Source organism: Olea europaea, unplaced genomic scaffold (genome assembly GCF_002742605.1).
Source record: "Olea europaea var. sylvestris unplaced genomic scaffold, O_europaea_v1 scaffold2558, whole genome shotgun sequence".
Taxonomy (NCBI): Eukaryota; Viridiplantae; Streptophyta; class Magnoliopsida; order Lamiales; family Oleaceae; genus Olea; species Olea europaea.
In genome coordinates this window covers 119,214-136,802 of record NW_019243861.1, presented here as the reverse complement: position 1 = coordinate 136,802, position 17,589 = coordinate 119,214, and the positions used below count along the sequence as shown (strand labels likewise).

The 17,589-nt window shown below is 32.8% G+C and overlaps 1 protein-coding gene across 1 annotated transcript; it reads left to right on the top strand.

Moving 5' to 3' along the window:
* The first annotated feature begins 6,602 nt into the window (after window positions 1-6,602).
* Window positions 6,603-14,037, top strand: LOC111382743. The gene is made up of 5 exons (XM_023006781.1): window positions 6,603-6,636; window positions 7,433-7,635; window positions 7,801-7,918; window positions 8,162-8,217; window positions 13,828-14,037. The coding sequence occupies exons 1-5, from the start codon at window positions 6,603-6,605 to the stop codon at window positions 14,035-14,037; spliced, it is 621 nt and encodes a 206-aa protein (XP_022862549.1).
* The last annotated feature ends 3,552 nt before the right edge of the window (window positions 14,038-17,589 follow it).

Genomic DNA, 17,589 nt, shown 5'->3' with positions numbered 1-17,589 from the left:
AGGAAACCAAAGAAAAAAAAATCATATGTCCAAATTTACCAATACCTTAGCTGTAGACAAACATGGGAGATTTCCAGCTTACGCTCAACCAAATTCTGAGGAACAACATATGGCACAAACCTTAGACTCGGAAGAAAACAACCTTAACGAACTAAATGCCATAACCAATTTTTAAGCCTAGGGAAAATGAAAAGGGCTTCAATGATTCTGTGGAGAGTAGCCCTAGTGAAGAGGTAGTGGAAAACCTAGACACAGTGCCTTTCCCTCAAGCTCTCAAGCCTACCCCAAAAACTACTGGTCAACACAATGAGATTTTAGAACACCTCAAACAAGTAATCATCAATCTATCTTTCTTGAATATGATTTTCGAAGTTCCTACATATGTTAAAATTCTCGAAGACTTGTGCACTATGAAGAGAAAACGCCATTTCAAGAAAAATGCTTTCTTGACTAAACAAGTCAGTGCTGTAATTAAGCAAATGATCCCACAAAATTATAAGGACCTTAATTATCTTACTTTTTCTTACATCATCGGGAACCATGAGATTGCACAAGCCCTTCTTGATCTAGGGGCAAGTGTCAACATCATGCCCTATGAAATTTACTTGTAGTTAGACTTAGGTGAGATAAAATCTACATCTGTAAGTGTACAATTAGCTGATTGGTCCACTATAAGACCAAGAGGAGTAGTTGACGATATATTAGTACAAACTGATAAATTTTACTACCCTGTTTATTTCTTAGTTTTGGACTCAAAAGTGGATGTGAATGTTAACTCTAATATCCCTATAATTCTTGGTAGACCTTTTCTTATCATGGCTAACGCTCTTATAAATCACACGAATGGTCTAATAAAGCTATCTTTTGGAAGTATGACCCTGGAAATCAGCATTTTTCACATCACTAAGCAGTCGGAGAAAGATAATGAGTGTCACCAAACATACATGATTGATGCACTTACTCAAAAGGTGGTAGACAAATTGCCAAGGCTAAATTTTGAGGACAATACGAATCCTTTGCCAATTAAACATTTTGATTTTGACCTAGAAAAGGGAGATAAAATTAGGATATTGTAATTGACTGAGTTGGAGAGGTCGAGAAGTGATGCTTACGAGAGTTCTAGAATCTGCAATCACAAATGAAAGCATTTTGTGATAACAACATTTTGAGAAAAACTTTTGAACCAAGTTAGAAAGTATACTTCTATGATTCTAGACTCCACAAGCACTGAGGAAAACATCGCTTTCTGTGGACTGACCCTTTTGTTGTGAAACGAGCTTTTGAAAATGGGGCAGTGGAAATTGAGGAACCTAATGATGGTAGGGTATTCAAAGTGAATGGATAGCGTCTCAAGATATTCTATGGGTAACGGGTGCCTGTAGTGGAAGAAATTCCTCTTGCAGACCCAGTTTACCCCCTTAATATCAACCAGGTATGTCTTTCATTTTGTTTTTTTCTGTACATTAGTTTTAAGATTTTTCTTTAGGTATTCTTTCATTTTTTAAGTTTTATTTTGATTTCCTGCTTTACCCTTTCAATTGAGAATTTTCAAGTTAATCGTCTTTCAACCTTTACGTTGATTCACTTCAGTATTAGGTGATACCCTTTCTTTTTTTGACTTGGCAGACATGGTTTTATATTAAAGACAATGTGAGAATTGGTTGGTGGGAGAGTTAATTTGGATTCTGCTGTGCATTGCATAAACATCATGGAATTTTGTTGTGATTGGTTTTTTTGAGAAAATAATTGTTTAAGTCTTTGATTTGCGGCATGACTATGTTCTTCAAGGAAAATATGCCTAGAGAAGTTAATTTTGTTTATGAGAATTAAGTTGTCAAGACACTTGCTGAATTTATTTCGTACACTCAAACCTTGTAGTAAGATTGTATTTAATACATGTAGCTAGATAAGTCTCTTGCTGAAGTTTTCATGTGAGAGAATTGGTGACAATTGAGAGCTACCACACTAAAAATTGTAATAAGCGTTCATTGAACTGAACCTTCTTTTCAGAATAACATTACACGGTTTGTGGTAAGATGGTCAATTTAGGATTTCATTTTGAGCCTTTGAAGCCACTTTGAGCTAATACACATATATAACCATTTCTTTCCATGAACCTATGTTACCCCTACCTCCTCAGATCGGAAAATAGCCTATAAGCATCTATTTTAACTTTTATGCTTTCAAGTGTATTGTAGGTATTAAATGTTCATTTGAGAATAACAATAATGAAGAAAGGGATAGGAGTTGATAAGTGTTCAAGTGAAGTGATAAAACATAAAAGAAAAGGAAAAGAAGAAGAAGAGGGGGAAAAAATGAAAAAATAGATAAAAATGAAGAAAGGAAAAAGAGGATTGATGTTGAGAATTGAAAGGTTGAGGAACGCATTGAGTAAAGGATGTAATCTATTGAAATGTTTGATAAGATGCCTAGCTAGATACTTGAAAGTTCTTGAATCTTTAGGCCCTTCTTTTTATATAGCCCAACTTAACCCTCATTACAACATTTTGCATTGGCTGTTTTGATCCCAAGTAGGTTGGGGAAACACGCCTTCATCATGATATTTAAGCCCTAGGTCGACCTAGAATGTAGAATACATGTTTCCAAACATATTTTTTCTGGTTTTTGCACGAGATTTCCATGGAGAAATAACGATCTCAGTGAAGCTACGAAGGAACTCGGTTTTGATGATTTCAGTATCATCTGATTCATGTAATTTACTTTTTTCATTGTCAAACAATTCTAGGGTTTAGATTTCCTTTTCATGAATATGTCTTGAGATTTTCTTTATTAGATTTTTCATAGATTCGATCAAGTTTTTTTCTATTGAGCAATTGAAATATTTATTTGAGTTTTATTTCAATCAATTACTTTATTGGTGTGATTCTTTTTTGCATTATGCGTAAAGTATATGGTCGATATTGAATCTTATTTCAATAAATAAATGTGGGATTGTGTTTTAGGAGATTTAAACTTTGGAATTACTTTAGATTCAATCTAGGTTTCAATGACATTTTTTCGATTAGAGAGTTAGGTAGAGTGCCTCTAATTGAGTCATTAGAGTGAAATTATTGATGTTGAATGATCCAAACCAATTGAGGAAATGGTGCTTCACTAATTCAAAACTTGATAATTAAATTTTAATTCGATAAACAAATTATTTTTCACACAATTCACGAGAACCCTATTTTGTTGAATTCTTTAAGCAATTCATCCATCTCCCCGTGGAATTGACACCCTAGAACTATACTACAATTACCTTGTTATTTTTACATAAAAAATAGACTTTTGTTCATATATAAGTTGAAAGTTGGAAAAATTATTTATTCGGACAAGTTTCAACAAGAAATTGAACTTATATTATTATTATATGGACCTCAAGTTAGAGAAAGGTAGACCAGGGTGGCCATTCGCTGTCCCGCCCTTCAGAATTTTCAAAAAGTGGGACAGGAAGGAAACAGGTACAGGGCCAAGTTGGGCAAGGCGATACAACATCAAAACATTTTTACTTACGTCTTTTTCATTTAATTATTTTTCAATATTGGTTTTGGTTTTTAAAATATAATTTAAATTTCATAACATAAAAATAAAATAAAGAGTAACTGACATAATACTCCTCAAACGTTATCCTACTTTGTGGAATACCCAAACGTTTCACTTTGACGCAAAACTCCCTTAAATCATCCAAAAAAACTGTGGAATACCTCCTACTGTCAAAATCAGTTAGTTTAGTTGAAAAAAAACAATACAGAAAGCTAAAACCATTAAAATCTGAAAGGATAAATCCATTTGTTCACATCCTTGTTCCGCATCAGACTATTTCAGTAATTTCCTCTTCTAAAAATTTCGAAATACAAAAAAATATCATCTTCATCTCGGTCAAAGAGAGTCATTCAAGAAAACAGAAGGCAATACAGAATGAACTAAAAAATGTTTATCTCCAGTTAAGGCAGTGGAGAACAACTATTGCTGGTTAAAAAACCGCAAGGTGCAGATAAGCTAGTAAACACTTAGCCATCCCATGAGAGAAAATATTCAACGGATACATTTATTAATGTTACTCTTCTCTAAAGAAAAGAAAAAAAAAATTGAGAGAGAGAAGAAAGAGCAAGCATTTTCTAACCCCGGAATCCCAATACATATTACACCACCTTCACTAGCACTTAAGATTGTTTTATTCAGAGGTCCCGAAATTGCTCTATTAATTCTTGCCTGGTGCCCCTTAAGAGTGTAACAACAACATTACCAACATAATTTATAGCTAATCAATCTAGTAATTTTCCTAAATCTATCAAAAACAAAAATTTGAGGGGAAGATAGAGAAAGCTCATTTTTTATGATTTCAACTCTTGACTGGATGACGGTGATGAAGCTATCAGTTTGGAGTTAATATTAATGGCTGTTTTCAATTTACTATAGTTGGCTACTTCTCCTTTGTTTTTCAAGCAAATAGTACCCCAGGGAGAGAAACGATGTAGACACACGGATTTGCCCTATGAGTTTTTACTGATTTTGGCTCTCTTTATTATTTTTAATGCCTAAATTGATGGACTTAGACTGTGGGGGTTATTTCGCAACTTTTGAACGATCTGTGATTCTCCAAAATGAAAAGTTATGGGATATTCCAAAAACATGTAAACATTAATGAGGTATTGTGCCAATTGCTCTAAAATGAAATAAAGAGATTCGAGATGAGTTCTGAGATTTGAGGACATGACTATATATTTTGCCATCACTATATTTAGTTGAAGTTGACTACATGACTCGATCAAATCCAAAGTAGTTAAGAGTCCAAAGATTATTTCATCATTAAGATTCGTATGTAAGTTGGGGAAAAAGAAAGAAAGATGCTTTATTTAAGTTGAAGATAGAGACTAATGTTTAATTATACAACCATATTTTAAGTATACATTCGAGATTTGAGGACATGACTATATATTTTGCCATCACTATATTTAGTTGAAGTTGACTACATGACTCGATCAAATCCAAAGTAGCTAAGAGTCCAAAGATTATTTCATCATTAAGATTCGTATGTAAGTTGGGGAAAAAGAAAGAAAGATGCTTTATTTAAGTTGAAGATAGAGACTAATGTTTAATTATACAACCATATTTTAAGTATACATTTATCTTCAACTATTAATTTTGTTAGTTATTCTGATGATATCTTCTTTATAGATTTTGGTTTGTTTCGGACTTAATAATAGCTAAAGTGAGGAGATAAATTATAAAAAAAGGAGAAGAAAGTTCAGCACAAGGAGAGAGGAAGCCACTCAAGAATTATGAGTATTTATACATGGACTTGGGGAACTATTGTTACCACTTACCACTTTTTCTCTATTACGTCTTTCAGGCAGAAGATTCGTTTCCACTATTTTATCAACTCAAAGTACGTAAGGCTTTAGATGGAAGAACTTAATATAACCATAAATTAGCAATAGTATTTTTTCAAGTTACAAACTCGCAACTGATTAACTTGAATCAGAATAAAGTCAGTCCAAATTCTAATATTTCTGAATAAATACAGTTTACCAAATTAGCTGTAGTAATTATCATGCATATCACATCTTTAATTACATGAATTCAAATGCTATGTTGAACAATTGAAATTGTCAATGTAACTCAATCTGTATCTTGGAAACTGCAATCACAATCCTTTAGATTCACAAACTTATCCTCTTTCTTCATAAATTCCACCAAAAGTTTCATATCCACTAACGGATGATTTAACTTCTCTATGCATACCGAATCTAGAGTGCTGACTTTTGAAAGGGACAAGAGGTCAAAGTATGTATACTAATTTGAGGAATTCAATTCTAGAGAGTTAATGATCAATTTACATTATTTCTTAATTCGTTAATTGTGTATTTATTTATTTTTGAGATGTTAATTTTAGGGGCGGAGAAACATGCCTAAACTCAACTTAGGCCGTCCTGATGAAAGATGAAACATGCACACTGTTTGTGGCTCGGTGTACACCTCCCTCTTTGTCTTGTATTGTTTGGAGTTCTTTTCTCCCATTTTCTACGTCAAGGGTACAATGTTGGTGAGCGTGTATAAACTGAAGAAGACATCACAGACTTGAATATAAAATTGTTCGTTCATATTCCAGAATTTTCCACTGCCACTGGCTTGAAAAGAAGCTCCTAGAATGGTTGCTATATTGAAAGCCATTTGTTCACGAAATATTCGTTGATCAAAACCACCGCAAGTGTACAATTCGTAAACAAGTAATAAGGTGAACTTTGAGTCCAAGTATCGCCCCAGAGAAATTGTACTAGCTTAAGTTTGAATTAATTTAACCTAAACTATTGAACTTCATCATTTTTCCTATAAATAAAATGATCTAATTCTAAATGCAAGACTTAATTTAACTAAAATTAATGCAAGGTTATAATCTAAATGCAAGTTTTATTAAAACATGCTAATGAAAAGCGTACTAGGATCCTGAATCCCCTTATATCAATCCCTTTTAACTCGAAATTTACAATTTGACGACACAATTCAATTTTGAAGACAAATATTCCTAATTTATTTAATAATCTCTCTCGAGTAGAATTAATCCTATTTTTAGATGTGACCCACCTATATTTTTATAACAGATGAGAACATATAAAAATGCATTATTGGATAGCGGTATATTTCAATTCCCTATCGAACTCTACGACAATTGACACAATATCTAACTTATTTTTCATCTCTCAAGGGTAAAACAAGTCAAAATATTCATACAATTAGTGATCTAGTGAATGTAGAAAAAATTAAATCCATGCCAATTATTCAAGAATCCAAAACGTGTTTTAAATGTCAAAAGAAAATAAAATTCTAAAGTTATAAGTTCATAATACGAGGTTCATCGAAAATCCTAGCTCAAAATAATTTAGCCAAACATTATATTGAACCAACTTTTTATATAAAAATTGCAGCAAACAACTTTTCCTTTTTTTCCCTTCCCTATTTTCTGTGTGCGCGTGTAAAAATTTCTCCAGATTCAGCCACTTTTTTGTATGGTGTATATCCTCAATTCTCTCCATCTGCATGCATGTGTGTGTGTGTGTGTGTATATATATATATATATATATATATATATATACTCACACACACACACATCACGCACACACATAGAGATTTCATCAATTCCACCTCCTTCTTTCTGTATGGCGTGTATTGTAACGCTTCGACCCGTACAGATCAGAATGTCACTATAGCCATATAGCCATAAATTTAAAATTAACTATACTTTTAGCGGAAAGTATAAAGATTTTAAGAATTTATTTAATTATTATATATTTATATATAAAAAAAATTAATGACACAATTTAATACTAAAGGAAACAATTTCAAAGATGCATTTTGAATGATTTCCATGCATGTATTTATTGTTGACTTGAACATTAAAAGCGGGAAATAAAAACAATTGTCTTGCATTCAGGCCTTACAGGAAATGCTTTTAGAGGGACTGATACTGTGGCCATTTTTTTGGAATGGATATTAGCTAGAATGGTTCTTCATCCTGATATTCAAGCCAAGGTTCAATTTCAACTTGACACTATGGTTGGGACTAATAGAACAGTGACTGATTCTGATCTCCCTAAATTGCCCTATCTTCTAGCCATTGTTAAAGAAATTCTCAGGGTGCACCCTCTTGGTCCCCTCCTTAAGCATACTCTACTGCTATTTGTTCATGAGTTTAGATTTACCATCTCATTTTTGTTGTCCACCATATTCTTGTTATTTCTTTCATTTTAATCCATCATATACTTGTTATTTCCTTACATGTTTCTTTTTGCTATGTTACAGCATCGTAGACACAATCCAAAAATTTCTTCAAACTGCAATCAGCTTACTACCAGTTCAGAAAAAGGAATCATTCTCAAATGTGTAATTCCAAAATTTTCATCAAAATTCCACTTCTCAGGTAAGCAATGGCTTGCCCTAAGTAGCTATGTTAGAGATTGAAAATGTTCGAAGCCTTGTCGGCTTATATAATTGCAGCCTGGTCGGCTTATATAATTGTAGCCTGGTCGGCTTATATGATTGTTTATTTGGTTGTTGTTTTAATGTTAGTTTTTTAAGTTAGTAATGAATTGTATAATACATTGTTGAAGTTTGCATTTATGCTGATTTCGCCGGGGGGCATAATTTCCAGACTTCGCCTCAGGCCCCGAGAATCACAGGACCGGCTCTGCTTGCATTACACAAGCGACAATTGTCAAAGTAGTTTAGTTGCATAGCTATCGGCTCCGAAAATTCATGAGATTTTAATGTAAAGTAGGAAACTCCTTATTCTATGATATCCAAAAATTGACTTCCGTCGGCAGCATTTGAGTTATTTAAATATTTTTCAAAACCTCATAGCAACTCAGTTGAAGGTAAATCAATATAGTTCACTTAAAATGACATAGAAAATTCCAAAAAACAACAGAATGACATGATTTCAACTTTATTCAGTAGCTAATCCCATTGGTTTGATCCAAAAATTCCAATTAATGATTGAGTTATGAATTTTTGAAACCAAGGGCGGAACTGAAAACAGCAACACTATCTATTGAGCTTTACTTTAAGTGACATATAAAATTCTACTGACATTGGATTGACATGATTCCAAGTTTATTCAGTAGCTAACCTACGAAGCTATCAAATGCCACTGGTTTTGTCTAAAAATTCCAATTAATGATTGAGTCACAAATTTTTATAATCAAGGCAGAAGCTGAAATTTAAAAGAAAACAACATTAAATCGCTAACCCTTTTTCCTCTTTTTTTTTTTCTTTTTTTTTTTTTGTAAACGGTGTTTCGTAAGGGAATTAACCCATGAATTTGAAACTCAATAGATATCATCGGTGCATTTCATTATCAAATTAAATAATTCGAATTGTAGATTTATACCGTCGCACATAGATGGATTTTCGGCAAAATCCAATTTCTATAGCATTATCATAACACGTAGAGTTGAAGAATGATCATTCAAACTATAGTAGTACCGAAGCACCATACCCGGAGATGCCATTTCATTCAAACTTTTAACAAAAAATCATAATTCGAAAATGAAATAACATTTGCACCTCTACTTACCTTGAATTTTCTTGGATATAAAAGAACAAAATGTGTAAAAATCCTTTCATCTTCACACCCTTTCTATTATCTTAAACTTAACTTGACATGAAGTATATTTATGAGAGAAAATAAGAGTAAATTCGGATATGAGGTGAGGTGTAGTGAAAAGGTGACTTCTTTTCTTGTAATATTCACTTTTAATGAAAAACTAAATGGGAGAGTTGTACTATCATTCATTTTTTGTTAAATTGAGTGTTTAACTAAAAATTTAAAGAGTTTTTAAGGCATAAAAAATAATTCTTACAAAAAGTTTTATGAAAACATTTATATAATGAAAATAAAGGAAAATGAACTATTCATATGCTTTGTAACCTATCTTTATCAATGCCCAATAATAAAATAATTATTTCATCCAATTAACTTGATATAATTGTTCTTAATGTGCAAATTGAGGAGTTTTTACCTAAAAAATAATTTCGTAGAATAGTTTAAAAAAACATCTACATGGTGATTCAAACCTAAGTTCCCTATATGAAATACCATTAGATAACCATTATGGCAACCAGTTATTCTTTAAATCTTTGTAATCAAATTTGCTTAAACTTAACCTTTTAAATTGTTGGGCTTATAATTAACTTATGGCTTGTGCTTTCATGCTCTTAAATGGGTTAAGCTTCCATAGCTTATTTCTTAAATGGGCTAGGCTCGTGGTACTAGATCATCACAAAATAATAGCCTAATTCATTTTATTTCTTGGACTTCTACATGTATGTTTTTATATAAAACCTCCTCTAAGCCACCGAATTTTGTGTGTATAAAAAAAAAAAAAAAAGAATAAGTCCAATTCCTTTTTAATTTCAGCCCAGTTTTAGTCCAACTACACTTCCATTTAATGTTCAAGTTGAGGCCCATTTAAGTCCAATGCGTTATTTACTTTCACGACTTTAATTCTTCCAAGTAATGCACTTTAATCCTTAAATTCAATTAATTGTGCAGTCCTTCAATTTCTGAAGTGTGGACCTTGATCCCAAAATTGTAGATTTCATCCAATTTCATCATTCTTTCTTTTCCAATTGCCCCCGAAACTGGTTAAACACTGAAACAATAGAAAATTACCCTAAGTTAAGTAAAATTAAATGATTTGATGACATAAAAACTTATTAATATAGTTCGAATAAGTGCACAAAATGCACTTATTAAACACCTCCAAACTAAAACCTTTGTTCATCCCTGAGCAAAACAAAATAAAACTTAGGTATGTCACATATTACTAACCCAAACAAGTCACAAATAAATGACTCGATGTTGAATTGCTTACCATATGTCTTAGGTTCAAATTTAAGCATCACTTTAGAAAGATCTAAACAACATAAATATTTTTATTTTTTTTACTTATCCGATGCTTGACTTAGTGTATGTGTGATTAGCCAATATTGAACTCACACCCACATTAGAACACAACCGATCAAGTGTTGTTGATTTGTTCATAATCTCAATCCTCTTGTGATCAGTTTTTCCTCACACCTCTCATGTAAAAATCATTCCTTATGCTTTTCTCTCCAATCCAAGGTATTTCTAGCATATATGGGTTTCTAAAAGTCAATATAACACATTTTTCGACACAAAGTCATCAAAATTAAATGCTTGTAAACCTAGAAGGAAAATGGTAAGTCTTTCTCAAAATAACAATGCCAATATCTCAAGTTCAAATCTTAAAGTCTTTATCGGGCAAATCTCATTTTTCATTATTTAGATCCTTTTTTAACATCTCCAGTGCAAAACTTCTATCCATTAAGCATTTTAAATGACCTCTATAATGAGCTTTAGGCCGATGACCCCCAAGTTAGATGACTATAGGGTACTAAATTTTTAGGTACCCTTACAGAACTTAATAAAATAAAAAAAAGTGATTCTTGAACCCCTTTTATACTCATGTCACGTCGAGGATGGAAGTTTGATTTTCCCAAGATGTATCTTAATTTTTGTCCTAATTGACTTGATAATTCAAGGCAAAAAGGTTACGAGGAGGGGTAGAAGATGTATCACTTTTTCTTTTGATATAAGAATCTAACTTTTCATTTATTTTTTTAACATCTTATGTGCAAAACTTTTTTCCATTAAGATTTTTAAATGATCCCTGTAGCGAGCTTTAGGCCGATGACTCCCTAGTTAGATAACTATAGGGTACCAAGTTTTAAAAACCTTTACATGTTTCATTACTCTAGTCATAAAAGCTACGAAAAGAAGTAAAAGATGTATAAGATTTGATTTGACTTGATTTGATTTTTTAAGATGATCAGTGCCAATTTTAGACTCCTTATCTCAAACTCCTTCAACAAATGCTGGGATTCGAGAACTCCAAACCATCTCACTTCTATGAAAACAAGCACTAAACTTTCCACCCCAAACTAATTTTTTAGCAACTTGGTTTCTATATTAAGAATTTGGGGATTTTTTTAAAACCTAGGTCAACAACATCAACAATTAAATCTAATTAATTAAGTCATGCCCCAACATGAGTGATAAGTCAGTATGGCTATATGCTTAAATAATCAAATTTAACATGGATAAGTTTTCAAGTAAAGGCACAAGTTACGATGTTATCCAATTCTAACTAAATATGTACTGATTTCAAACAAATAAATATCATCATAGGTGACAAAATCGTTCAATGCTAATTGGGCAATATTTTTTTTCTTTTGTTTTTTTTTTCAATTTTTTTACAGTTATATAGACCCGATCAGCAGTTGAAAAATAAATATATATTGGTTCCAAGTATCCTAAAACTTACCCATCCCCAAACGAAAACATTACATTGTTCCCGTTGTAGAATAAAAAATAATCAAAGTAAATGGGTAAGGATCAAAAACTCTCCGGGATAGATGCGGATAAGTAGAATGATCAAGCTGGTTTAGCAGGTAGATGTTATGACAACTGCCACTTTCTTTGATGCTAGGCTTTAGTTTGTTGTTTCAAGAATTTAAATAAATATTAGTGGTAGCATATAAAGTTTAAATAATTGCAATGAATTCATACAAAGAAAATTCTAATTTTCTAAGAAGAACTATCTAACAGAGCATCATCCCTGCAAAAATCCTATAGCTAGGAAAGATAAGTCTTTCAAAATAGTTTGGAGATTGAAATCTAGGCGCAATCTCAAGATTGCATATCACATCAATGTGGTCCTTATAAAATGCTAGGATGTTAATGATGAGCCTAAATAAACATGTCTAAACAAAATGAACTTAATCAGTAAACATGTCTAAGTTACTAATATATGTTTTAAAATATTACCTAAAATGTGTTCAAGACAAACTATTAAAATGCATGAGTTCCTAAATTAATGCAATCCCCAAAACTACTTGCAATAATTAATCAAAATAAGTGAAAATTGATAGAAAAATGAGTTGCATCCCATTAAGCACTTAATTTAAAGTCTAGAGCTCGACTTTTTGGTGATATACTTAAGGTGATTTATTTGAAATGTTTCGCCCTTACACTCCTTGCAATTTCCAGCCTTGCATCCTCTTCTACCTCTCCATATGTTGTCTCTACCAATAATTCCTTTGCATTTTGGTTTTCTCTTCTGAAAATTTTGTTGAATGGATAGCTGATCTTCATCAATACATTTACACTCATCCAGGTCTAATTGTTGTTTGGATGTATTATGTAATTTAAAAACTTATTGTTCCTTATCCACTCTCAAGATTAACTCACATCTCCATATCAATCAAGATTCGACCTGTGGTTAAGAATGGTGGCCCTAAGATTATTTGAATATCACTATCTTATTCTATGCCTAGAACAATGAAGTCTACCAGAAAATACCAATTTGCCAGCTTTGATGAGTATATCCTCAACCTTGCCTCTTGGATATTTGATGCTTCTATCAACAAGCTACAATCACATCATCATTTTTTTTTTTTGCTTCTCCTAATCCCAATTTTCTATTTATTGATAAAAGTATTAAGTTAATACTTGTGCCTGTATCACATAAAGTCTTAAAAGAACCAGCTTTTCCAATTGAAATAGGTAAAGTGAAACTCTCTGGATCCTTAAGTTTGGGAGGCAGTTTATTTTATAATCTTACACTGCTCTCCTTTGTTAGTCCCACAGTTTCAAAATTTAGAAACTTTCTTCTCTTTGATATCATGTCCTTCTAAAATCTTACGTAGCTTGGAATCTGCCTTATTACATCTGTGAACGGGATATTTATGTGAAGTTTCTTTAGCACATTCAAAAACTCCTCAAATTGTTTATCTAACTTGTGTTTCTTCAATCTTTTGTGGGAATGGGATAGGAGCTACATATCCTCTGAAAGGATTAGTTGCCTTAGCTTCTTGATTGTCTGTATACTCTTTCATATTTTCTCGATTGATTGTTCAAACTCATCCACTTGTTCCTCATCTGTTGTATGCACTTTGTTCATAATTGTAACTGAACTTTTGACAATAATCTCAAGCAACTATACTCCACTTCTTGTTGTGATTAGTTTTACAAATGGATCCTCAATTATTACATCCTTTAAAATACTTATGGTCGTTACCTGCCCCTTGGGGTTAGTCTCAGTATTGCTTGGCAGGGTACTTGGTGCCCTGCTTGATATAGCAAGTCCCATCTGTCCCATCTAAGTTTCTAGGTTCTTGATTGCAACACTCTAATTTTGAAGGGTTGTCTTAGTCCTTCTCATGAATTAATTTTTGCCTCCATGTAGTGCTTTGTCTTTTCCATAAATTTTCCTAACATTTCTTCTAGCGAAATTTTCTTTTCAGGCTGTTGATACAGATAGCTATACAATGCAATGGGATTTTGATTACTCCAAGAAAAATTCGAGTGTTTTCTCCAACCAAGGTTGTATGTATCAGAATATGGATTATTTTATTGGTGTTGACCTCCTTATACATACTCTATATTTTGTGCAAGAATTAGACAAATTGCTGCAGTATGATCTGACCCACATTTTTCACAATTTAGCAGCTTGACTTGTATTGCATTGACTGACTATGCTATGCTCACAACTTATGAACCAAATAATCAATTTTTACAGATAGCGATGTATAAGTGTCTACCTCATATACTCCTACTGCCTTTTTATGAACAACCTGCTTAGAAGCTCACATGGTTGTGGTAGTAGCCACTTTACCAAACAATTCCAAGGCTTCGTCAATTGTCTTCATGGATAATGAGCTATTGGATAAAGAGTCAACTATGCTTTTGTAAGATAGAAGTGAACCTGCATAGAAATATTGCACCTGGAGGCCTTTACTGATGCCACGATGAGGACCCTTCTAAGGCATGTTCTTGAATATATTCCAAGCCTCATCAAATGATTTAATTTCTCCCCGTCAAAATATGGATATGTCATGCTTCAATTTCGAAATCGTTGTTGGTGGGAAGAATTTGATGCAAAATTTTTGAGCCAAACCATTCAAGTAGTAATACTGGCAATTGGTTGTGAATCTAACCATTCTAGGGTTCTATCACGTAAAAGTATGTGGAAATAATCTCAATCTGATCACATCATTTGAAACCCCTTGATATTTAAAGTGTTAACACATTTCCAAAAATAGAGAGACATGTATGTGTGGATTTTCATTTGCCCTACCATAGAATTGATGTCCATTCTGAAATAAATGGATGACACTGGCTTTCAGTTGAAAGTTCAGTTACTCAAACAGAGGATATACGATGCTAGATTGTTTTTGAATAATTTGTTGGAGTCGTAAAGTCTCCAACTAGCATATTCCCTTCATCGACCACTTCTCCTTCATCCACTTGAATAATCGGATTATTTTGTACATTAGCCATCTCTTCTTATTGTGCTTCTTTTGTTTCTCTTCTCCTACTGTGAAAAGTAAGTTCGATGTTTGGATTAGTTGGTATCATTTCACCGTCCTTCAAATTTCACATAAACTGCTTGAAAGAGAAAATAGAATCACTAAAATAATTTGATAAAGAAAAAAATGAATAACATAAAATAAAACAAAAGAAAAAAGTTCGAATTAGTGCTGAGCTAAAGGGATGTAAACTCAAACACAATCCTCGACAACAATGCCAAAAACATGTTTATAAATTATTGGTCAATCAAAACCAACACGAGTGAACGGTTCGTCAACAAGTAATAAATTAGATTTTGAGTCCAAGTATCGTCTCATAGAGATTGTACTAGTTTAATTTCGAATTAAATTAGCCTTAACCGAAACAATTGAACTCTATTATTTTTCCTATAAATTAAATAATCTAATTCTACTTGCAAGACTTAATTTAACTAAAATTCAATGCAAGGTTATAATCTAAATTCAAGTTTTATAATAATATGCTGATAAAAAGTGTACTAGGATCCCATATCCCCTTATATCAATCCCCTTTAACTTGAAAATTTACAATTTGATGACACGATTCAATTATGAAGACCAATATTCCTAATTTGTTTAACAATTTCTCTCGAGTAGAATTAAACCTATTTTTACATTTGACCCCCTCATATTTCTATGACGGAAACGAACATATAAAAATGTATTAATGGATTTGTATATAATTAAAGATCAAGTAAAGCATAGCAGCAGATTTCTATCCCCTATTGGAATCTACGACAATTGACAGGATGTCTAACTTATTTTCTATCTCTCGAGAGTGAAACAAGCCAAAATATTCATACAATTAGTGATCAAGTAGTTGTAGAAAAAATTAAATCCATGACAATCATTCAAGAATAGAAAACATATTTTTAAATGTCAAAAGAAAATAATACTAGAAAGTTAAATGTTCATAATATAAGGTTCAACAAAAATCCTAGCACAAAATAATTTAGCCAAGCATAATATTGAGCCAACTTTTGTATAGCGAAAGTGCAGACACAACTTTTCCCCTTTCCTTTCTTTCTTTTCTTCGTTTTCTGTGTGCATGTGTAAAATTTCTCCAAATTCAGCAACCTTTTTTGTACGGTATATATCCTCAATTCTCTCCATCTGCATGCATGTGTGCGTTTAGCCCCGTTTTCTTTCTATGTAGATTTAATCAATTCTGCCTCCTCCTTTTTGTATGGCATGTATGTTTTTATATAAAACCTCCACTAAGGTGTCGAATTTTGTGTAAAAAAAAAAGGGAAAAATTCACAAACCATGTTTTAACTATGCATAATTCAAAAATCATATGTCAAGTTTAATTATGCAAAAATCAGGTTTTTATTTGATTAATTAAAAATATTTATTAAATAAAGATAATAACGTCACATTTATACAATTAATGGTCACATATTCATAATTATAGGTCGCGGATTTATTTACCGATCATGTATCATCAAATTAATTGGTCACAGATTATTTCGTGATTACAAATAAAAAATTTTGTAGGTTACAAATTATTTCGAACTTATAGATTATTCAAATTACAAGTCTCAGATTGTTACTCACATATTATTTTTTAGTCACAAATTATTGAATTTTAAGGATACAGTTAAATAATTAGTCACAAATAATAAAATAATTGGTCACAAATAACAAAATAATTGGTCACATATGCCAAACACCCAACTCTGATATTGATTCACCACAAATTTTTGGTCATAGACAACTAATTAGTTGGTCACATACGCCTAATTAGTTGGTCACAAACGCCGCCACCACCTCAAAAACACAACAAAACATGCCGAAAAATCACACGACCACAACCACCACCGACACCGCACCAGAAACACCACCGCACATAATCAACTCCTCACCAGCACCACCAAAACAACCACTGTAGATCCCCATAGCCGCTAGATCGAAAAAGCCTAAATCCCCTCCCCAAAAGTGCATATCCAAAAAGAGAGAACTGCAGCTTCGTCGTCGATTTTAGTGCTAACAACACAACAAAAAGGCCACCACCAACCATATCTGAGCCCACCATATACCCACCATGACGCCAACACCACTACAGCCACACCCATCACCACAACGCACCCACGACGCACATCTCACAGCATCTGTATTAGTACTAGTGCACCATTGTCGCCTTCGTGAATAGAGAAGAAGCGGCATCGCCTCGCCATTGCAATCGAGAGAATCGCTATGCATGACGACGTCAATGGGTCAACGAACCACACCACCACCATCAACGGCTAACAACAGAGGAATGGGTCACTGACGTTGAAGAGAGAGAAGGAAGAAAAGGGGCCGAAACCATCACTTGCAGCATCGCGATGCTACTGCAAATGCCCACCCCTGCTGAAACTGAAAGTTGCGTCGCCTTCTCCGTCAGCACCGGCGCATCTCCTTCATCGCCCGTTGTAGAGTTCAAAGGTGTCACTAACGGTGAAGAGAGAAGGGATAGACAGGGATGGAAAAATGTTTGCAATGGAATGGGTTGAAATGATTAGGGATTGGAATTAATTTGGGGATTTGAGGTTGAGTAATTATATATATAAACCTGATTTTTGATTAATTGAACTTTGGACCGGGTTTTTTAAAAGTGATCTCCAAACACCTGCCATTGTCTAATTTCCACAAATATATATATATATATATATATATATATATATATATATATATATA